The 24403-nt window shown below is 32.5% G+C and overlaps 1 protein-coding gene across 1 annotated transcript in view; it reads right to left on the bottom strand.

The window, feature by feature from the left end:
- Nucleotides 1-24403, bottom strand: part of LOC142322714 (glutamate receptor ionotropic, kainate glr-3-like) — a 164075-nt gene that overhangs the window by 127700 nt on the left and 11972 nt on the right. The window contains exons 3-4 of the mRNA XM_075361790.1: nt 21836-22002; nt 20678-20743 (exon numbers count right to left, since the gene is read on the bottom strand). Coding sequence (XP_075217905.1) covers nt 20678-20743; nt 21836-22002 — 233 coding nt within the window. The remainder of the gene's footprint in view (nt 1-20677; nt 20744-21835; nt 22003-24403) is intronic.

Genomic DNA, 24403 nt, shown 5'->3' with positions numbered 1-24403 from the left:
CACATCATAGCTTAACCATTATAATAAATAACGTAATTTGTCAATAACGAACGTACACGGCTAAACAGAGATATGAAATAGATAGAAAAAAGAGAAATAGAAAGAGAGATAGAAATCAATTTATTGAACTTTTTTAACAACTGTAACAATAGCAAGTGACTTATTAACCAGTTTTGGTACATATAGGCTTAAATACGAAAGTAATTATAAATCACCTATGAATAATTTTACCAAATAATTTAATTAATAGTTAATGACAATAACAAATCTAATACTTTTTTCTAAGAAAGATTTGACATAATCGTGAATCAGAATTTTCTTTAAAATTAAGTTTAAAACTTAACATTTTTAAAATAAAACAATTTTACTCAAGTTCTATTTATTTTCCGTACGCAAGCGTTGAAATTTATCGAGGGTCAATAGAAGACAAAAACAGAGAACAGAGATCATGACATTTTTTTTTCAAGACCAATAAAACTCATTCGTTATAAAAAAAAGGCAGATTTTGATAATCCGTGCCCTAACCTTTTAATGGTAAGCGAATTCTGTATTTATTGAGATGGGATGGTAGATCTATTTGTAAAATGAGTGTTCCAATTTTTTTTTTATGATTTATATATACTACACAAATTTACAATTCTAATTAGGCTATATCAGTTGCTCTATGAAAATTTTTTGTCGAGATAAATTCGTGATATTAAATACCCAAACTGGAATTTAAATAGTACTTTTACTATATAATTACAACATATAACAAGATTTCTGTTTCTGTCTACCACTCATTCTAAATTACAATTTAGGAAGTTTTATGTCTAATTTTCCTTGAAAACGTAAAAAAAAATCGTTAGATACTATTTTATTTTTTTTTAAATTAACGGCCAACTTTATGTTTCTCGTGATAAGTTAATTGCAAAATAATAACTCAATGTATAATTTAAATTTCAAACAACTACATTAATTAAGATATTAATGATCTTCATATATGTTATGTTGAAATATTATAAAGTGTCTACATTCTTAACTACCTGGATATTAAGATGCATGACGTTACATAATATCAAGTAACCGGCTACGAATATTAACAACAGATAGTTGTAGATTACTATGGAAAATAGTTCTGAGAAAGTAAATTATAATACACTTGTAATATACAATATCATCTTCAACTAGTCGTAAATGACTAACACTAATTACATTAACACTGTATTACATGAAGTATTAAAAGTGTCACAAGAACATCAGGATACACCAGGGTAACACCAGAATTGGGTGAACTGCATAACTTAATTTAAACTAAATTCCGGTTCTTAAATAAAAGCATACGGTATAGTTAATTATACTTTTATTTATAATTTAACGAACTTTTGAACCTCTTCCTTATATCATTTAATTGACTATGTAATGTATTCCTTGGAAAAAATAATACGTAATGAAAAAAGTAAATTGAAAAGAAAAATCTGCCTTCTAATTAAGCTAAAATGTAACCATTTTTCTCAAATTGGGCTATGTTTATAGTTGAGGTAATAACTGTAAAAATAGAATTCTTGTTAAAATGAATTCTTGCGGATCAATGGAAAATTATTAATCAGAAATATTTTGAAAAAATTTATATACTCAATGAAAAAATATCGCAATAAATTACTATTTATATCTCCTGACGGTTTGTCGAGGGGGCTATTATCTCTACCAGAAGAAAACCTTGAAACTACTTTTTGGATGAGGTTGTTTGTCACACATGCCGATCTCTCTTTGTTTGTATGTGTGTACGCGCGCGCTCCGTAAATACTAAGGATGTCAGAAGTGTAAAGTACATCTTTGGTATGATCTGATGACGGTAGACGGAAATGACCAAGAGCTACACTGTAAAATGCTGTAGGTGCTCTACGGTAGCAGTAAAATAAGTCAGAGTTGGCTGAAATTGTCATCAGATAACGTCAAGCCACCCAACACCTCCTAAAGTACAACACAATAAAAAAAAAATTTCACAATTTAATCTTCAAGAAAGCTACTTCCTCAACTATCTTATAAATTCCATTCAACAAGAAAAAAAAGAATATTTACTACTTTTACATCGTCAAATATCTTGTGAATTTGTGTTATTTTTAACAACCTCTAGAATTTTTTTCCTTCTAAACGTCCTCTTATCACACTAAACCTGGATGGATTAGTAAATGGTTAACCAATCTTGGTTTGTCTCATGATAAATCTACACAATTTTACAATAACATCCAGTTTTTCAAATAATAAAATCCAGCTGATCTGTAAAGAAATTTTCTGTTTTTTAATTGTATTACTGGAAATGTAAAATTAAATCTTTTTATTTAATAAGAAATTTTTACCGTTTTTTAGTAAAATACTTACAAGAAAAACTTTTGAAAAGATTATTTTCTGCGCTTTGAAAAAATAGATACGAGTATATAGTTAAAAAGAGCATATATACATTTTACAAAGTTTTATTGATTTATTGTCAATTAAGTGAATTTATAAAAAAAATTATATTTTCGACATCAGTCTTTTTAGCTTTATGACAATCTCGAAAACTAATGAAAAATAATAATCAAAATTCGTGTAAGGCTTGAATATTGAACATAAAAAAGAATACTTAAGGATCGAATTTACGCCTACTTTTATTAAAGTCTATTAAATAACAATTTTATTTTCAATTTTTATCCCAGCCCACCGTGTTGGTCTGTGGTTAACTTGCCGCAAATCAGTTATTTAACAGCTGATTTTCAAAATCAAAGGTTCTGAGGTTCAAATCCTAGTAAAAACTAGTTGATTTTATACGGATTAGAATAATAGGCACTGGATACCGGTGTACTTTGGTTGTTGGGGTCCACACGTCTCAGGAATGGTCGGCCTAAGTCTGTACAAGACTACACCCATTTACATGTCGGACACATCATCCTCATCTCATTAAGCCGTTGGAAAGGAGGGGTCGCTTATTGTTCACTGATTAATAGATTGCAATGTGTACTGTCGCCAAATGGCTTCGACGGCATGTAATTCATAACCCTGCGGTGGCCCTGAAAAGAGCCGTTTTTTAGCGTTAGCTCTGAGAAGAGTTGTTGGGTCCGGAATCTCGTCACCGAACGAAGTCGGGGAGTTGCGGCTCGTCTATTGAAGTGCAACCGGGCTTTCCCTCAGTGTTAGTTGGGTCCCCACTACAGCGTGGCAGTGGTGGCCCCCAGAGCCCCGCAGTGTCGGGTCGGCGTCGGTCGTCTTTTGCCGGAGCGGCCGAGGCGGTTCTCCTCGAGCGATCCCACGCTGGATCGGCTCCCGCGGTTGAGTCCACCGGCCAGGGTGATTGAAGCCCTACGAGCTGGAGCTGGAGCTGGAGCGGGAAGGTAGCGTCCGCGTCCAGCGGCTCCCTCGGCGGGCTGGCCAGGCCGTCTGAAGCCCTGCGAGCTTCAGACTCGCACGTTGAGCCGGCCAGGGAACTTTCTTCTTCAGGAGGTGGTCGACGATGAATTGCGGTCACTCTCGTGGTGAACGCTCTTTTATTGGTGCCTTTGAGTGGAGGGGGGCTGCAGCGCCGCTATGGTGGGAGAACTGCGCAGTGGGAGTGATGCTTGTATCAACGCGTCCGTATACTGTGCGCCCCGCTCACGTCGTTACTACCGTTATCGCCCGCCAATATTAAATTAAGCATATATGTGGTAACAATACACATTAGGAAAATAGAATAAAATAATTTTTATCTGTGATAGAATAATTATAAATTATTAAATTATGGAATTCGGTTAACTGTATGATATTAATTTCGCGGGGAATATAGTAAAAATAGCTATTTTAAAGAGAAAAATATGGTGGTAATCATGTCAAAAATTTTTTATCGGGTTTTTTTGCAAATTTTTTTCCATTTTAGGGTCTAACTAGTTGATCTAGACCAAAAACACATAAGTGTGTGTATTTATGTACTTGTGTTCACTGCTTTTGTCCTTATATGTCAAGATTCATCAAGCCGAATTTCTTCAAATTTGCCTGAAATATATCTATATATGGAGCATATTATTTTTTTACAACTCGTTAAGGGTGTAGGAAGATATCGCAAAAACTTAATTAACGACTTTCTTCAGTGCCATTTTAAAGAAAATTTTAAGCAAAATTTGTTCGCTGCATTGCTTATATTCAGCTATCAAAAAACGTCTATAATTTTTTTTAATTATAGACTCCAACCAAAAATGGAGAAAAGGTTTTGGAAATTTTATTTTAGCCTTTATTGAAGGGGGTGTTAAATTTAGAGAAAACTTTACTGAAGAAAATTTTTTTTTTATTTATTTTTAAATTTTCAGTGATTTGCACATGAAAAGCACACAAATTGTTATAGCTAATGTTTATTTGTTAACTACATATTACGTTAACGTTTAAAAACATAAATTCATATTATATATTTCTAACTTCAGTAAGCATTAATTATTATCACATATGTCTGATGTACACTATAACAGTAATGACAACATAAACTCTGTAAACTAAATGCAAGTACTACATTTTACTATAAAGATTACAATAGTCTAAGTACACATGTAAAATGTATACAACAGTATTATATTTTCCATATGCTAATATTAGATAAATAATATTCCTGGTAGAAATTACGCATATATTAGTAATAGTTGTCATATATTCTCGTGATATGTTAAGTAATGTTATAGTTCGTTAACGTTTATGACGTAACATTTTCAATAAGTCCCTTTTACGAATACGATAAAAACAGATGAATCTAACAATACGGCTATTCTATGAGATAGAAATACTCTTTTACGGTTAAAATAAGTAAAGCTTTTAAATGTTTTCATTTATAATACCAGTTATTGTTTATAACGTAATTACCGTTTTGTTCCCCAACTGAAAGGAGTATATTAATCTTTCAATATGTGTTGTACTAATCTTTCATAGCTGTGATGCTAAAACACTTAAAAGGTTCACTATTGTTCTTACTGAGTAATTCATTAAGACTTTCTTTAAAAATAGTTGTATTTTAATTAAATATTTAGTCCTTATGATATAGTGCTGTATTTCTTTCGATTTTCCACATGTTCGACGTACTGTTATACAAACTCATCTCATCTCACTATTACATAAAAAGACAACGTTTTTATCTTTTCTCCCCGATAACCGCGAAAACTACCGAACCGATCATTACAAAATTTTAACTGTAGCTTTATTTTGAACCCTCCCCGGAGTGTTTACCACAGTACAAACCAGTGGCGGCTCGTAACTAAAATTAGTGGTGGTGCTGCTCCAGAAAGTTTTTTCTTGGCCTTTTCATGGCCGTGGTTAAAGTTTTCTATAAAATAAAAGAACCGGAAAAAAATTAATCAAATTGAATAGCTGGAAGCAGGATAATAATCTTATTCTACACTTTAACACGTTCAAGAATATGGTACATGTATTCTGTTTAACCGAATAAATACTAAAATGTCAATACAGATAATATTTTTTAATATTATTGTATAATAACTTAATACAATGTCCCCTTAAAAACACTATAGTCCAGCGGTACTTAATTTAATTTTCTATGTGCACCGAAACAAATACATAATTAGTTTTTACTAACTATCTTCTCTTTCGCCCTTCCAGCGTGTTTTTGGACAGATTTGGCAATCAAAGAGCCCTTGCTTTCCGCCATCTTCTGATCACTACTGAAAAAACAACTAAACCAGTTTCGTATTCCTTCCACCGACTAGAAAAGGGAACGAACAAGGAACGTTCCATAATACGCGAAGTAAAAAAAAAACTACCGTCCACCAGCACGCCAGGGGCGGAACTGCGGGAGCGACAGTGCTCTCCCTCCCTCGCAGCTTTGCGTGCAGCTTCCTATATGCGCATGTGCACCTCAGTCAAACACCACGCCGCTGGAACTGTGAAGCGCACAGTTCCGTACAAAAATTGTTGTACCTTTTTCATAAACTGGGGGATGGCTACTGGCATTCACCCAGCTACTGTGACTACTGGGGGATGGCTTTGCAAAAAATGGCCATTTTTAACGGTTTTTCGCAGTAAATACGAGATAATTAACTCGCAATTAACATAATTTCGTAATTAATGAAATTCAACGTTTAAGGCCAAAAATTATAGGTACTGCAAATGCCCACATCCTGACCCCGTAGGGGAAGACACCTTCCATATGGCAGTTTCGGTCACCACGCCACCCCTCCGTACCTAGCTGTTACGGGCTTCACCGGAGGTCGTCTTCAAAACCTTGGCAAAAGGCATCTCTCAGTCTTGTTCTTGCCTCAGTCAGGATGCCACCGATGCGAATACCAAATGTGATACCCTTATTGGTGTATTACTAGAAAATGAACTCTTTAAAACAAAACACATCTATGTCAAGCCTGAGACTGAGTGACATGAAGGACTGAAATGAAAAACGAAACTACCTACCAGACAGGTTAGAAGTTGAGTTCAACACCCACATTCTGATCCGGAAGGGAAACAACCCTTCATGACGGTTGCGGTCGCCATTCCACCCCCTCCGTAACTAGCCCTTAGAGGCTCTTCAACACTTCAGCAACAGATATCTTTCAGTCTCAATTGTCTCAGTAAGGATGTCACCGATGCGAATGCCACAAATGGCATTTCCATCGGTGTACTACACTAACGTAATTAAATCTAGCCAATAGTCTTAAGGAACACCATACCGAGTGAGCTGAATTACTCTACCTACCCGAAAACACCCACAACCTTTATTTAGAACTTTTTCGCCTAGGAAGTTTACCTTGGCCTACAAAATTAAAAACCCGATTTTCTTCACCTTTAAACGGCCGCCATTTTGTCCAGTCGCATATAAACAAGTTATACTTACGCTAATCTACAGCCCCATGTACTTCCCTAAATTCTACTAATTTTCTTCAAAAATCGACCTTTTTCCCCCCACTGACTGGACTATAAGTACTTGCTGAAAAATAGCTAAGGTTATGCGTTTTCATCTAAATTGAGCTGATTTGAAGGTAATTTTTACAAAAAAAAAAAAAACGGAAATTCAATGAAATTTACCCCGTCCATATCTCCGTAACCGTTAACTTTTTTGTTCAATTTTAATTTTTTTAAATTTTGTATAGAATAATGTTTGCGATAGAATGCATAATTTTTGTAATATTTGGGGAAAAAACACATTTTACCGGCTTTCTACCCCTTCCTTCCAAAACCGGTCACCCAATTCGGTGGGACCTTTTACTACTTCTTGTAAGGTAACGAACAATTTGTGATAGGTTTTAAATTTGTCTTTTTTTATGTTGGCGTTACAGCCCTAATTGTTACTGGACTATATATGATTTAATAAATTTAATGTCATTGTCATTAAAAGATCAAATTGAATTATTATCGTAATATACGTAAAAACAAATTAGTTGGATAATGTAATTAAATGGAATGACGACTATTTACAAATAGTATGGTTTGAAAAATCGCTATTGATATCGACTTCTTAAGAAAGTTGTATCTTTTACTAAATTTAATGTTATTGTCTAATTTGACGACGACCAGCGAGAACTCATTCTCATGCAAGCAAAATAGCACTCTGTAGAATTTTCTAAGAAGTTCCATCAGGGTAAACCGTACCTTTGCGAGGTGGAAGAGACCCCCCACCATGTTTTCTTTTGTGTTCGTGATTCGCCATGTAGCGTAGAGAGATGCTCGGCAACCTGAGACGTGAGCATATGTTTTGCCCTGAAGATACCCTACGAGTCCTATTACAAGGTGAGGCACAGTGGAAGACTGGAAAGATTCGTGAGGACGGTCATGAGGAAACTCCAATTATATGAGGAATCCCGCATAGGAGAATGACGCCGGAAGGCACGGGGCGGACAGGTCCTCGGCTGAGTGCCTAGGGGGCCCCCCGTACGTGTGGGGTTTGCCTGGGTGCGATGAGGCCGGAGACACTCTGCTCGTGCGTTTGATGGTGGCTACTGGTAAGTAGTGTGACTATTTAAGATTTCTGTCTTGACGGCTGTGTGGGTGTGTAACGCGTGGGTGTTGTGGATGTTAGTAGCGTGTCCTGTTTTCTGCAGGTTCTTGTGTGTTATTGTCAGCGTATGTATTTGACGTGCTGTATTGGTTGCTTCCAGTAGTGTTGTTTGTGTGGTGTGATTGTTATGACTGTGTGTGTGGGCGGTTCTCCCTTCTGATGAAATGTTTTTATAAGCAGTCTCAGGAAGGGGAAAGCCAGGGGTGGAGGTTTAGTCAGTAGTGCACAGATATACATACGCCCTTGGTTTTAATTGGCGGAACCTGTTAGCGAGCCCGACACTGCTTAGGCGCCCGTAAATGGAGTTCCTCCACCTCTTAAAATAAAAGGGTAAGCCGTACACATAATTGGATTAGATTTGACTTCCAATTTAATATTAACATTTTCATAACGCCTAGATCAACAAGGTAAGATATAAGAAGAAGAATTTCTAGGATTACAAGAATTTATGATCGTAGACAACGTGAATCTACCCCAGAGCCTTTTCAAAGACTTGAAGGAAGAACAACATATACATTCTTGTTAACAACTAAAAACGCATTCGATTGAACATTTCTGAAGGTTTTTTAGATTTATTAAACGCGATTTCTTTGAGTTTCTTTAAAGGTTTATAAACAGTAGATGAAACAAAAATTCACTGTTACACACCAGATATCAAACAGTGTCTGGGAGCAAGTGAAAAAGAACCAAAGAAAGTAAAACATACATATACATTCTCGGCTTAAAATCGAGTTCAGCCTATGAGGTGATAGATGAAATTGACTACCTGAATTCGAAAGATATTCAAAGAGGTAAACACGATTAAAATATGAACCATTGTAATGCCAAAAAATTGAATGATGAAACTCCTGGAGCAAAGTAGTTCTTGAACAACTTCAGTATCCACCTGATTTCATTAAAAATTTTATTTTGAGAATACATCTTTTATCTAAATATTTTATTTTATTCGGAAAATTGTGAATAGCAAAATCTCAGAGAGCTACAGCCATACATAATTACTAAAAAACATTTTCCAATTTTTGAAGTTCTATATGCATATAACGCGGACAAAGCCGCGACGGGGGATGCTGTTATTTATTAAAACAATGACATAGGCAACTGGAGATTATTCCTCACTTTTTCTTTTAAGTTTGGTATTTGGTGCTTTTTGTTCTTAACTATGGTTATATCATTTCTATGAATTAATTTTTCTCTTTCTTTGGTTCTTTTTCACCTACTCCCAGCCACTGTTTGATCTCTGGCGTGTAATAGTGAGTTTTTGTTTCATTTACTGTTTATAACTTTGAAGAAACTCAAAGAAATCACGTTTAAATAAATGTAACCAACCTTGAGGAGTGTTCAGTCGATGCGTTTTTAGTCGTTTAACAAACCCAGCATCCATCGATCGAAAAGCTTTTTCATACTCAAAGATCGTGTAAAATGTAGCGGATAGGTCTTTCGAGAAGTTTTCGATGTCAGAAAGCTCATGTACCTTCAGTAGAGTTAAATAGTTACGATCGATTTTGTCATCGTAGCAGTTTTTAGAGGTCTCAAGCGGTCATCATCTTGGTTTCCGTCCATATATTGGCATCTGCAGTCTTCTTCCTTAAAGTATTAATGCAATTATTTTTAGAAGAAGAAAAAAGGATATCTTAATAAAAATTTGTTATACTATGTTGAGCTCATTGAAGCAACTTGGTTATTTGGATGTCAGTTAAAATATTAGAAACGTGAAACATCGTTCTTGATTTATTGAAATATTCAATAGATCTGTATGTATCAAGAGATACTAGAGACTGATTATAGATGAATATGAAGTTTTGTCAATTTAAGGAGTTCAACCAAATTTAAATCAGTTTTGTTAAAATCATACCAAGCTTCGGATATTTATGTATATTTGAAAAAATGCTCTCTGGATTTGTTACAATATCTAAACACAATAAATAATATCAGTTCCGTAATTACAACTGAACACTTCGTCCTTCTAAAGAATCATGCCTAACTAAATATTGTTCGATTTATTTTTTATGTTTTTATATTTGATGGACTATGTAGGTTACATGATTGATTTTTATCTCTCCAACAATCAGGACTAAGGTTGAACGATTAAATTAAGCTTTTCAATATTAATAAAAAAAACATCCCTGCACTTTAGGAAAATTTCAAAAGTTTCTATCAAAATTCACCCGGATCTTTATTTTAAATATTAAAGATATGCACAAGAAATGCTTTAATATTTTCTCATTCCCTAATAAATCATATTAAATTCTTTCAGTTTTGAGGAAATTGACTGGATAAAGAAATACTAACAAGAAGCATCGTGTTACACTTCTTCTGTCTCAATCAAAATGATTTCAACTCGATGACAGTAGTCTAAGCAACTTACAACAGAAGCAGCAGCTCGATCGTGACAAAGTTTCTTAAAAAGTTACAAGAATTTGTTAGAATTGGAAACAGCCTTGGACCGACCGCTTCACTCTCTCTTTCTTTCTGTTCCTCTCCCCGTCCTACTCTCTCCTCTTGCTCTTTTGTCCTAAATTGAATTGAGACTCTTCACAGTAGAATAATACTTCCAATTTCAAGAATTCAAGTCCAGTACCCCCTCCACTTAACTTCTTCACGGCACTCATATTATTTCGTAAAGTCGTTTTTTTCAATTTTTTTATTCTCAATAAATCTAATAACTTTTTATATTCATTTATCGAAAAAATGCAATTAAGTTTTATATTTAGTCGTGCTTATTACGTTTAACGTGACTTCACTAAAAATAGTTTTAAAGAAAACTGCCGTCATTAACGTTCCGTTTTCAAAAGAAAAATACTGGGATTACGGCCTGTGTTCATAAATTCAGTATTTAGTTATTTTTAGTTGTTAAAGATGATGACCAGAAAATATTTTTAGTGGCAAGGAATCCAATCCAGAACTAACTTATTAAAAGCCGGCATGCTGAGTGCCACATCATCTCTAAATACCTGTGATCCATTTTTTGTTATAGATCAACCTGTTTTAATTTAACATGGAAATGAAATTCGTAATGAATAAAGGAAATTATACATTAACTTACTGGATTATGAACGTAGTAAATTTTTGTTATTTTTATCGGAACATAAACGTAATAAAATTAAGATTTTTGTAAGACCGTAACTCTCCCATTTCATTGGCCCTGCTGCCCCACCACTCTCAGGTGCCTATAAAGCACGGAACGGCAAAGCGAGAGAGACCACCCCCGTGATATAGACCGCGTCACGTGGCTTTTAAAGCCACAAACCCAGACAAAGCTCCAGGGTTAGACGGGATTAAGGCCCGAGCATATCGGAATATACCTCCAGCAGTCATAGCAACCATGGCCACCCTGTTCACATCAGTTTTGTATGTAGGGTATTTTCCAGCTTATTAGAAAACGGCAAAGGTTGTATGCTTCCCCAAACCAGGGAAAAGTTTACTTTTCCCCAAAATTACAGGCTGATTCCTCTCTCGACGACTCTTCAACTAGTACAGCTGGAGAACGACCTTGTCGGAGGTTTGAATAGGAAAGCGGTAACCGCGAACGTTTTTCTACATGTGCCCAAAAGCCTTTGATAAATTTGGCTTGACGGCCCCCTATATAAACTAGCCACATGACGTTCCCCGGCCGTCATGTCAAACTGATTTAAGTCTTACCTACTGGGAAGACAATTCGCAGTACGTGTGGGGGGATCCGTATCATCCACCAGGGCGACAGCCGCCCTTTTGCAATTTTTATTACGGCATATACGAACGATATACCACGTTCGGAAGGGTTCAGAAAATAGGCAATTAATACGCCAATGACTTGGCTTTTTACTACGAATCCCAAAACGTAGATTACGCGGTAAAGAGACTCCAGCGGCAGCTCGATTTAGTGGAGCCTTGGTTCGATATGTGGAGAATCAGGATCAACGGAGAAAAGTCCGAGGTCGTGTTATTCGAATACAAGCGACGTTCTCAGGCCAGATAGTTGGCTTAGGGGGAAAATCTCCTTTGGAACGAAATTCAAGTATCTGGGAGTGTTTCTGGATAAATGGCTTACCTTAGGAGAACAGTTAACCCTGGTGTTTCAGGACGCCGTGGCCCTGAAACGTTTTCAGATTATTCCACTTCGTCTTTTCGAATTGCATACGGACGAGTTAATAACCCCGGAACCATGATAATTGTGACGTTTATACCCAAGGGTGTTTTAAATAGCTCTTAACTTCTGACCTTGAGAGCTGCAATTATGTCACTACCAGCACATGCAACTTCATCTGGCAAAGAAAATGCATTGCATCCTCCAACAAATAGGGTTCCCAAGAGGAGTATTTCTGCTGGGCCGGAAGGCTTTAGCGCCAAAAGGACTTCAGGCGATGGAATGAAGAGGAATTTCGCCGGGAGAATGAAGCACACCCGTAGCTTGCCTCCCAAGGTCAGCCCCAGTGAATACTCAACCGGTACGCAATAATTAATTCCGTTCAGAAATAACACAAAATAATATAACCGCCATTAAATAATTACCCGTCCGATAAAAGAAAGACACAGTAGCAAGGGACTTTTGTCCAGGTTCTGCGATTAGTAGGAAAATCTCCCGCTATCCTTGCGTTTCGTTCAGTTCCGAGAGGGACTCTATCGCGGATCACCAGAAGCAGACTAAGAAGAAAGGCCGGCTTCCGTGGCGCGCTTGGTAGCGTCTCGGCCTTTCACTCGGAGGTCCTGGGTTCGAATCCTGGTCAGGTATCGTATTTTTCACACACGCTACAAAACATTTATCTCATCCTCTGCAGAAAGAAATGCTTATCTGCGGACCCGGAGGTTAAACAAAAAAAAAAGACCAAGAAGAAAGAAGAAGTTCCTCGGCGGGCCCAACGTGGGATCTCGCGGTGGATGCCAGCATCTCCGCCACGAAGGCCGCTAGCTCCAGGTAGTCCAGCGGTGAAGACGGAGCCGAACGAGTACCGCTCTGGGAAAACCGCGCCCGCGGAAGAAGACCAACGCCGAGCCGACACTGCGGGGCTCTGGGGGCCAACACTATAGCGGACGCTGTAGTGGGGATCCAACTGCTGCTGAGGAAAAGCTCGATCCGATTCAATGGACGAGCCGCAAGTGCTCGACTATCAGACGTCGGGCTGAGCTAACTTTGCCGGATACCAGCTTCCAGAGCCATCAGCCTTTCTCAAGGCTACCTCGCCAAACATACAAAGTTTGTGTAGTGGTGGCCCTTTTCAGGGCCACCACTACACAAAATTCCAAACAGCTCTTCTCGGGACTACTAAAAGATTCTAAGATGCCACGTGCCGTCGAAGCCATTCTACGACAACGTATGTAGGGTCTAGTCGATAATCGAACGTATGTAGTGCGTTTCTGATTGCGAAATAGTAAGGAGGTCAGACACGAAAAGTCGGTCTTCTTGCTCAAAACTGCGCCAGTTTTTTTTTTGTATTACTATTTTGTACTTGGTCAGGGTGGATTTAGATTTTTTTAAACTCGTCCTATTTTATCTATTATCGTACTTTAAAGAAGAAAAACAGAGCTGATTAAAAATTATTTTTAAATTGAATTACTGAGATATTAAAAATATTCAAATTAAAAGTTCTATCTTATCATTTCATTTTACTTTAGCATTTTCCTTCCGTAATATTCACAAACATAAGCGGACTTGAGGTTTTAAGGAAAAAAGATATTTTTCGTAAAAATGTGCTACACTACGGGAATGCTTATGCAATTATTTGTTTTATTATATCTACCATTTTTATTTTCATTTACCTGAAAAAAATTATAAAGATGTGATAAAACGAACAGTACTAGGATAAGAAAAGGTGCTTATTGAAGATAAATAGGGTATCTTTTAAAAGAGTGGTGGTTTAAGGTACATTAAGGAATATGTCCAAATTTTGCAGATGAGTTAAATATATGTACGCACAGAATGACTGCTTGGAAAAACTGTTTAAGGACCAGATCAAAATTGGAGGTTCTAAAACGTCTATTGAGATAGATAAATTGATTAGAGTTGTAGCCTTAGACACGTATATTTCACAGCATGATGTCATGAAAATGCTTTTTTATGCCGTTCCAGAATGTAGAACAAATAGTTTTGTTACGCGAAAAGTCTTAATCCGGTTATAACTCATCGTTTTTTGTTTTTTTTTAATTTGTGGGTTCGCACCAATATAATGGAAATATTCCTATCATGAACGTCAGGCACTTAACTGTAAATCACTCGGAATTTTTCTACGATGTATACATTGGAATCCAAACGCAGAGGATTAAATCTATGTTGGCGGGATAGCTAAACGGTTTTTCTCTCAATTATTAATTCCTAGTAGAGTTATTATCTCTAAATTCTACTTACGCTACACATGCTAAGTTAATGTAATTTATCGTTTATCGTTTTGACGGTTTTATGCGGTATTTTTTTTTAATTATGAAAAAGTTAGTTTTTCCGCCTTTTTGGGGTCTTACATTTGATTTACAAAATATTAATATTTAAATATTTTATGCATATTAGTAAATCTTATATTATTTCCTTTAACCAACTTGATAGCTTAACCCGTTATTGCGTAATGATTATTACAAAATTTTAATTTTGGCGGCCATTCGTTATTTTCGTAATCCTCTAACAGTCTAAACAATCCAAGATCAAAATCGAAATCCGAGGCAAAAGGGTTGACATACACATTGAGAATTCAGTAACGAACTGTTCGTTTATTGAAAATGTGGAACGCATAGTCATTTGCATACTTATCTGTTCGAGCTCATGTGGCAGGAAAAACAACCAGCACATTCGAAAAATTATTTTTGATATAAAAGCGGGTTTTTTAAAAGTGCGAAAACCCCACTATGGAAGCGGTAAAGAAATAAATGTAATTAACTTTAAATAAATAATCATATATTGATTAAAAATTAAATAATAAAAAAAATTATATTTTGTAAACATTTTAATCATTATTTTGCTTAATTCGCTATTTTTTTGTAATTTTCAGACGACCATGTAAAATATACATGGTCGTCTGAAACTAACTTGGGGCAGTTTTCCTGAATACGTAGAGGATCATAAGGGATCACCTGCAAATTGTTTGTTTTTCAACATATGTCATCACTCGCTCTAGTTAAAACGTGAAAATTCTATAATTTTCCAAAACATTACAAATTCTTTATTATCTTTTTTTTCATTACTAAGTTGTTCCTATGACTGAATTTTATGTTATTTTTTAGTAATCCTCTATGGTGTAAACAGAAGCATGGCGATGAGATAAAATTAGTATAACTTCAGGTATAAGGAAGTGCACTTTGGGTCATTGTTAAAGTTACCTTTATTAAGATTGCAATTAATTTTCTGCAAATGGGAATGACTAGTTTACTTAGGCTGGAAGTGCACCTAATTTATTTTATTGTTGTTGAGATTAAAGACATCCCATAAATGATGTATGCTAAGTTGAGATAATTCCTAAGTAGTGATTAATTCATTAATTATAATATATTTTATAATGTACATTTTACCAGTAAAATATACCATTAAGAAACTTAAAATAATTATAAATTTAATTTTATACTTGTGTGTAAATTTTTGCTTGTACTAAAATTTCATGAGAGGGTGAAATTAGAACATGTAAAATTTGTGTTCAGTCACAATACAGCTTGAAAGAGTGGTCATGTCTCATTTTGTTTGGTACTGAAAGGCAATACAGCTTCAGTAAATAATCAAGTGGGGTCTATTCAGTATATAACATATAATTTCTTATATTTGCCTAAATTACCATATAATATTTAGAAAATTAACTATTTTTTTTTCAATTCAGTAGGATACTAAAAATAAAAAAATCTTCATATATTAATTTAAATTTATGAAATTTTGTTGTATTCAAATGTTATGAGTGTAGTATTGTTTATTATTTATTAAATAATAATTAATGGAAATTGGAACACTAGTGCGTGCGTTGAGAAATGTTCTGAGTGATTCACAGTAAGTGCCTGAAGTTCATGCCAGGAATATTTTCAATAAACTGTAACGACATCTCCACAAATACCAAAAAATATGGTAATATCCGGAAATGGATTTTGGAATGGCATATAAAGGCATTTTCCCAATATATTCTGTAAAATATCCATGGCTTCACATAAAACTCTACCGACATTATAACTTCCCATAAATAGTTTTTCCTAACAGTCGTTCTGTGCATACATGTGTTTAGCTGATCGTACATTTATTTAATCTCGTCATATTTATCACATAATGTCAAACTGATATTTTCCTTAACCTAATAATAAATTTTTATAATACCACCATGGTTTCAGAAGGCACCCTCTATTTTTCTCCACCAAATGCCTTAACTTATCCCAGTATTGGTTAGTTTTATCATATCTCTACCATAATTTGTCTCAGATAAATGAAAATAAATTGGTGCTGTAAATGAAGTAAAACAAATGGTAATTGCATAAACATTCCCATAATATCATATATTTTTAGGAAAAGATATTTTTTACCTTAAAACTTCAACTCCTGTTACCTCTAACTTTATTTCCCCTACTAAATAAAATCACAACATGTTTGCAAATATACTATTAAGAACAGAGTAACCTATGTTTGAATATTATGGAAGGCAAATCCTAAAATAAGATGGAAGTAAGTATTAATATTTAATACACACTATTTTAATACCTCAGAAAAATAGCATTACTTTTTAATATGTTTAATTCTGTTTAAAATTAATTTTATATCAAATATTTTCTCTTTAATTTCAGCAATACATATGAACAAGCTAAGTATACTTTTACATATTTAAAAGCTTTTCAAATATTTAAAATGTAAGAAAAAAATTTTTTAAAAAACATTTTACCAATTAATGTGACAAAAGGTGGATGTACAGATATCAGAAATTGGTAAATTTGTTACTTCATAGCTAAAGGACTGCTCCACCATCTCTGTATCTGGATTGAGGGAAACCATGGTAAAATTTTATTAAACCAGTGTCACAAAATGCAAAATTAATAAATCAAAACATATATCTAGTTGAAGTAAAGCTAATGATTTAAAATACAAACACATGAAATAATCGTGAATTAAATATTTTGAAAATACTAAATAAATAGAGTAATAAAATAAATAAGAATTCAAAAGGTGTTGCAGGAAATTCTGCAATTAATTAATTTTTTTAGTAATATTTTTTTCTATAAAGGAGAATATTTCAAAATGATTTCAAGAATATTTCAAAATTATTTGAAGTAAAATGATGGAGATCTTTTTTAATGCATTGAACCTACCTACCAGTAGGTTCATCAGTAAGTCCCTTTCTCATAAGTTCAAGTGCTGTGTTGAGATATAGTTTGATATAGATGGATATTGTTATTTTTTAAAAATAAGTTACTGTTTGTTTTTAGTAAAGGTTGAAAATTCATAAGTAAGAGAATAAACACACAGATAAGTTAAAGTTTGTATTTTATTAAATGCTGACCTATATGTTTCATATTTATGAAATATGAAACAGTGACTGTCGGCCCATCTTTGTAACCTAAAGACTCATTCTGATTTTTTGATAGAGTCTCAAGAGATAACATTATACTTCAAGAGCGTATATAAGCAAATTCTCATCACAAGAGAATTTGTCATCTAACATAACACCCAGAAATTTTACTTTATAGGCAACAGAAATACTATCATTATCATTAATGGGAATTAAACCTACACAATCAGCAATGTTACATTTTCCTGAGAAGTATTATGTAATGGTTTTATCGCTATTTAAATTTAGCTGGTTACAATCCATTCTGTGAATTATTTTTGATCATGGCATTTTCAAGTTCTTTTAAACAATTATCTCTGAATATAGACGCAGTTGTGTTATCTACAAAGAAGCTAAAAATAAATGGGTTAAGAATTTAAAAAAGATCATTAATAAATAAAAATAGTATCTGTTTGTATCAACTGTATTATATTTATATGCGAATGCTAAGTTATAACTATGTTAACAGATCACATACATATATATGTAGTGTATATTACATGTACATATAATTTGGATAGTTAATTAGGTATTAATTAGTGTATTTAGACAGTATTATGTAAATTGAACTCAATTAAATCCCAACTGATTGTTCAGTTATTTTAACACATATGTAATTAATAATTAATGCATTATTTTTATTAACAAATTTAATATTAGTATTCATAGTAAACCAGAAACAATTTTTAATAAATGTTATACATGGTAAACAGTTTTTCCCTTAACATTTATTAATTAAAATGAATGATTCTTTTGGTAAAGAAATTTTTAAAGTTTTAATAAATTTACTGGGTACACCATAAAATATATATATTTCACCATTAATATATATTTCAGTAGGTATATACCTACTGAAATATTTATTTAGTATCAAGTAGATTTACAAATGTTTATTGAATTAACAGAATTTTTTATTGGAATATTTTTTTTATGGATTATTAGCGGTTACTAATAAAAATTGGTTATAAAGTAAAAAATTTAAATAAAGCAATATTACATTGGTATACAGTAATCTACTGGATGTAATTAAACTAAGTAAATGGCTTTACAATAAATCTGAAAAATCAGACAGACAGCATGTGAAAACTTCAGTCAAAGAATGACATTTTGTTGTTTTTTTTAAGTAACATCTAATGAGGACTAAGCTGCAGAGGACAAGTCAAATTATTTTTAAACTCTCTCTTATAGAGGATGAGACTTAAAGAAACATACTTGTTTTATTTCTTCTGTTATACTTATGATTGGCTAGATTTCTTTGGAAAGCTATCAGCATAGAATGAATTAACACTTTGTTAGACTCAAAACATGAAGGAACCATCTAAATGTTAGATTTTTTTAAATATTACCTGCATAATTCATTTTTCCTTTCCTACAGTACATTTAATGCTTCTTTCTAGATTTTATTTGTATGTTGATCTTCAAAATAGTACTGAATATTGTATATGAGAAATTATAATTCATGATATAGCATTCACATTAATTTATCAACACCAATCCTAGACATTAATTTAAAATAATTGTACATCTGAAGAAATAAATTATAGATAGATTTATAAAATCTATCTAAAAGAGATTATAATTAACCATTAAATGTATGAACTTCACAAGTGATGACCATTCTGTATCTTATTACTTACTGTGACAATTAAAATTAATTAAATCACAGCAAACAAGCAATATTTAAGACTTTTTTTATCATTCAAATATCTAATATAGGCTTCTCATTGAAGAACCAAGGAATGATCTTACTAAATTTCTTCTTATACTGCTTAGACATAGTCCAAGGGAGATGATTAGTTTCAACACTGAACATCATATTGTTTAGGAATCATTTTAATTCATAAATACTTCTCAGAAGTTATAATTTGTCAATAATTGATTGGTGTCTCATTCAATTTAGTCACACACCATACCTATTCATACTCTTACATAACCTTAACAGTTGCTGTCTTCAAAGACTTTTTGTATCCTTTTGAAATTCTAATTATTACTGTCTTTACAATTACAAAACAAGAATGGCATAAGTAGGCTTCCAGAACTCAATAGAATAACATCATATAATTACAAGAATGGAAAGTAGAGTCATCAAACTTCATTGGGGAAAATATCACATTATATTATAATCAAAGTATTCTGAAAACATTATTATATAATAGAATATTTTTATTTCAGTGAATTATTCAATTCCTCCTATTAAAAGATAGTTTAGATAGTTAAATACACAGTGAAAGTTGAATGTAAGACATTCTTCTTTGCATTGTTATCAAGAAATTTCTGCCTCTCTGATCTATTTCAGATGTGTTGTAAAACAACAGAGTTAAACTCTATCAGCATTTCATTTTATAATATTAGTGTTGCTCTATTTTAAATTTCTTTTTAATCAGTTTTTTCCTGTTTACAATAATTCTTAGAACATTTTCTGTAACTAAATCTGGATATTTGTAATGTTGTTTTCAGCTACATTTAACTACCAGCAAGCTTAAAAGCATTTTTATAGAAACTGATAGGAATCTGAGCAAACATAGCCTAAAGGAAGTAAATCCATTATAACATAAAAAATAGTTACTGTATGACCTTAAAAAAATTCTAAATATTTCTGTGTCATAAAAAAACTTATACAAATGTGTGTATATATATATATATATGGTAGCTATATATATAATATATATACGTATATTTTATACATAGTAACATTTATATTCTATAAATAAGTAATTAACATACTTCAAAACAAAGGTACAGAGTATAATAGGAAAATAAAAATCTATTTTACTAATGTGTACATTGCAATCTGTTCAATTAGTGAACCAACCTCCTGTCATGGCCCAATCAGATGAGGATGATATATATGATAGATAAATAAGGTGTAGTCTTGTACAGACTTGGGCAAACTGTTCCTGAGATGTAGTTAATTGAACCCCAACCACCAAAATACACTGATATCCACTGTCTTGTAACCAAATCCATATAAAGCAACTAACTTTTACTAGGATTTGAACCTCAGAACCTTCAAATTTGAAAATCAGTTGTTAAACAACTGATTTGCGATGATGAATTAACCACTAGATCGGCCCCCCGGTGGGCTATAGATAAATAGTTGAATTCTATATATATACATATATATATGTAATAAAAAACAATGTTAACTTACAACAGTTCCTGCTTTCAAAGTAATATTATGTAAATTAGCTCGAGAACTATCATCAACTGCTCTTTTAATAACAAAATCAGCATTTACCTTTGTTTTATATAATTCATACCATTCAATATCATTACTATCTGTCATATTTGTTAGAACAAACACCTAAAAAAAAATCATAGAAACATTATAATATTCGCATATCATAGAAACATTTGGTAATTTCATTATCATAAAAACATATTATACAACTAAGTTTTATAATTTATGAATTTGCAGTTATATTAAAAAACTAAAAGAAATAGAATTTGACAATAATGACTTTATCATATAAATAATATGTATAATAAAATCCCTGTTAAAGGATCTAAATTTTGCTAAAATGTTTTATCAGAAATATTTTTATATAGCATTAAAAAATATATTCATAATATAAAATTATGAATAAGATATGTAGATGACATATTGGCCTTTTTCAACAAACAAATAAATTTAGAACATATAATAATACTTCATAAACTCAATGATTTTCATCAAAATACAACTCAAAGAGTTGAAATTGAATAACATAACATTATAAACTTGCTTAACATAAATATAGAAAAAGATAATAAATTAAAGTTAGGTATCACTCATCATCATTATCCTTTCCGCTGCATATACTTCAAAATTGTCTGCAATTCATTGTCTCTATTGTGTATTTTTAAATCTTTTCCATCAACCTTTTAGCAATTATTGATAATGTAGTGTCATCTGAAAATCTTTCTATAAATGTTCAACTTTTTATTGTATTTTAACACCTCACAGGTTTTCTTTCCCAACTAACATTGTCTCTTTTATAAACAAATTGAGAAAGTTTTGAGAAAACGCTTCCTTAACCTTCAGTTGGTGAGGTGACGTTTCACTGACACACAGTGAGGTGACGACATTCTGACACCCGTTAGTTTTTTGTTACTTTTTACATCATTTTTAAGTAAATTTTTAATTTTAGTTAATGTTAAGTGAATAAAGGTTTTTAAAACACCTTTAATACTCTATACAACTTTTTAATACAGTAAAACACTTTAAAATAGGAAATAGGAAAATAGTTTATTCCATGCTTCAATTTCACTTTCATTTCGAATATTACGCCTGTTACCAGTTCGTAATATATTATGTGTCACAACTTGGACATTTCTTCTCGGTTCTACTTTAGACCATCTAAAATTGAATTTACTCAAACATTTTCATCTACTTCCCCATGTTTATCAACCCTACATTTTCACCACCTCCTGAAACTTCGACCTCAGAATATGTGTCATGTTCACTGACAATACAGTCATTCCGATCAACAGTCTGTTCCTTATTTTCTACAGCAACCAGCCCTCGATTTCCATCTCTAGCCCATTCTTGATTACCATTTGCACCTTGTTCCCTATTTTGACCTGTAATTGGTTCATCAATATCTGAATCCTCACTTTACCATCCATCCAGTTCACGAAGAATTGCTTCTTTGAAATTCTGATCATTCACGTTCATTTTTACACTGGAAAAAATTAATACAATTTGCTAATAAAATTGATATTTAAGCAAAAATCTGCACTACTTGATCATTTTATGAAAGTAGTTTGTACTTGATTTGACGTTGAACACTCAATTGAGAAAAATCAGACACTATAAAAATTCTCAGTTCACGGCAATCTAACTGTAAATAAAAAATAACCAGCTACTGCAAAGCACATTCATTGTGATCATGGGTGAGGGTAATCATGTAGCGACCAGACGTGCGCCATCATTTTGACGTCACCTCACCAGTTGAAGGTTAATCCTGTTCAGAAAATAGCCGATATAAAGGTGTATAATATTCTTTATACTGACATGATATGGAATTGCAGTCTGACAAAATAGTAAACAATAAATGACTATCTTAAGAATCAATACAATTTTTTCATATTTAGTGCATTTTTTCTCAATTAACATTTAATAGTGAACTATTTTTTTAACCTTAATACACCCAACAATAATTCTCTGTTTATCTCTAAACTTGTCACTGGTTCCATTGTCTAATTTGTAATCAGATCTCTCTCTCTTCACTTATGTATTTCTTCTATACTCTGCCATATAGTAAAACCTGATATATTATTTAAATGTTTAATAGCAAACATTTGACAGCAGAAAACAGGCAATATAGAACATCTTCTCTTATAAACGAATATTATTATATTTATTTATTAGTTTTGAATCATTTCCCAAAGATTTGGCACCCTACTTATTGGACAATGTATATTTTTAATTTTATTGTTGTAATTATGTTTTAATCAATTTTTATTAATAAAAAGATAAAAATATTGTTTTGTAAAGCCAGAGGTAAAAGTATTTAACAAAGACAAAAAATAAAAGTAGTCAATAATAAAATAATTTTAATTTTTAATACAATAATTGCATCCTGCTGCTAGGACACAATCTACTAAATTATTTTATTGAGATTAGTGCATTTATACATTATTCAGATCACATTAAGGATGAATAGATAAGCATGGATAACAAAAGGAACTGAATCTAAAATGTTTTCTCTTGGGAAAACTTTAAGCAGCATCACTAAGTACAAAGTTAATAAATTAAAAAGCAAAGTGGTTTGTACTAGTCTGTCTATTATATTAAAATAATAATCATATAAAATAATGGTCACACCAGAACATTAAAAAATAAATAACAATTGATAAATATCTGAGTACATATTATTTGAAGGGTTATAACTTCATTTGGGAATAACTCTACAGAAATTTAAGTTTATTTAATTAGTACTATATTATTTAAAAATTATGACAAGATTAATATTGTTTATATAAACGAAAATCTTTAAATATAATTTTTAATTAATTGATTGAATTGATTGATTTGGTAGTTTAAGTAATTTATTAAAAATGACTTTAAAAGTAGAGTAAGTCATTTTCTGTTACAATGAATCACTATGTTTCATTGCTTGAAACTAGTTCTGCTAGTTGTTTGGTTTGATAAAAGCCATTATTGCTATAATGGCTTTCATAAAAAAAAGCCACTATAACAATAACATATTATAATATCTGTTTATATTGTTATTTTATAACAATATAAAATTGCTCCTCTTTAATGTAAGCGGGAAAAATATTGCACAACTTTCCTGGCTACGCCAGGCAAATCATGATTACCAAAATAAGATTAAGCATTCAAATCTCAAATTTTTAATAAAAATATTTTTGATTTTAGGGGCTTCCTTACTCGGTTACTTACATTTTTATAAAAATTTATTTATAAAGAAGTGAACTCTAACAAAAGAAATGTTAATTTAAAATAGAATTCTTTAAAAATCTCCACCAAAACCTCAAACACAAGAGTAAAAACAAACATAAGAAAACGATAAGTGAGAGTTATTTATATTAATGGTTTAGCTGATAGTTTAATGATAGGTTGCAACTTTTCGTTCACTAAAAAAATCATACACTAAAATGATAACTGATAATACCACTTTGTTATGCACTTTTCTTTATATAAAAGCTATTTTCACTATTAAATACTCATTCATTGACATTTTTACATGTTTTTACTCTTTTCTCATCATGTAAAGTGAAACTGGAATTTTTATTCTTCTTCAACAGCAAGCAGACGTATGTTTCATATATATTTCATCAGATGGCACAAGCTACAATCACTGTTTTACTCTTTTCTCATCAAGAAAAATGAAACAGCCATTGTCTGACTATACTTCATCAGATGGTGCAAGCTAATTGGTTCAGAAAATACTAGTTTATGTATCAAAAGAAAGTTATTTCCTAGGAATTGTATATTTGAGGTCTAAACTGAATGGCA

This window comes from Lycorma delicatula, chromosome 4 (assembly GCF_047948215.1).
Source record: "Lycorma delicatula isolate Av1 chromosome 4, ASM4794821v1, whole genome shotgun sequence".
NCBI classification, from domain to species: domain Eukaryota; kingdom Metazoa; phylum Arthropoda; class Insecta; order Hemiptera; family Fulgoridae; genus Lycorma; species Lycorma delicatula.
Note: the sequence above shows the minus strand (reverse complement) of the source record. Positions and strands in the feature narration are given on the sequence as shown.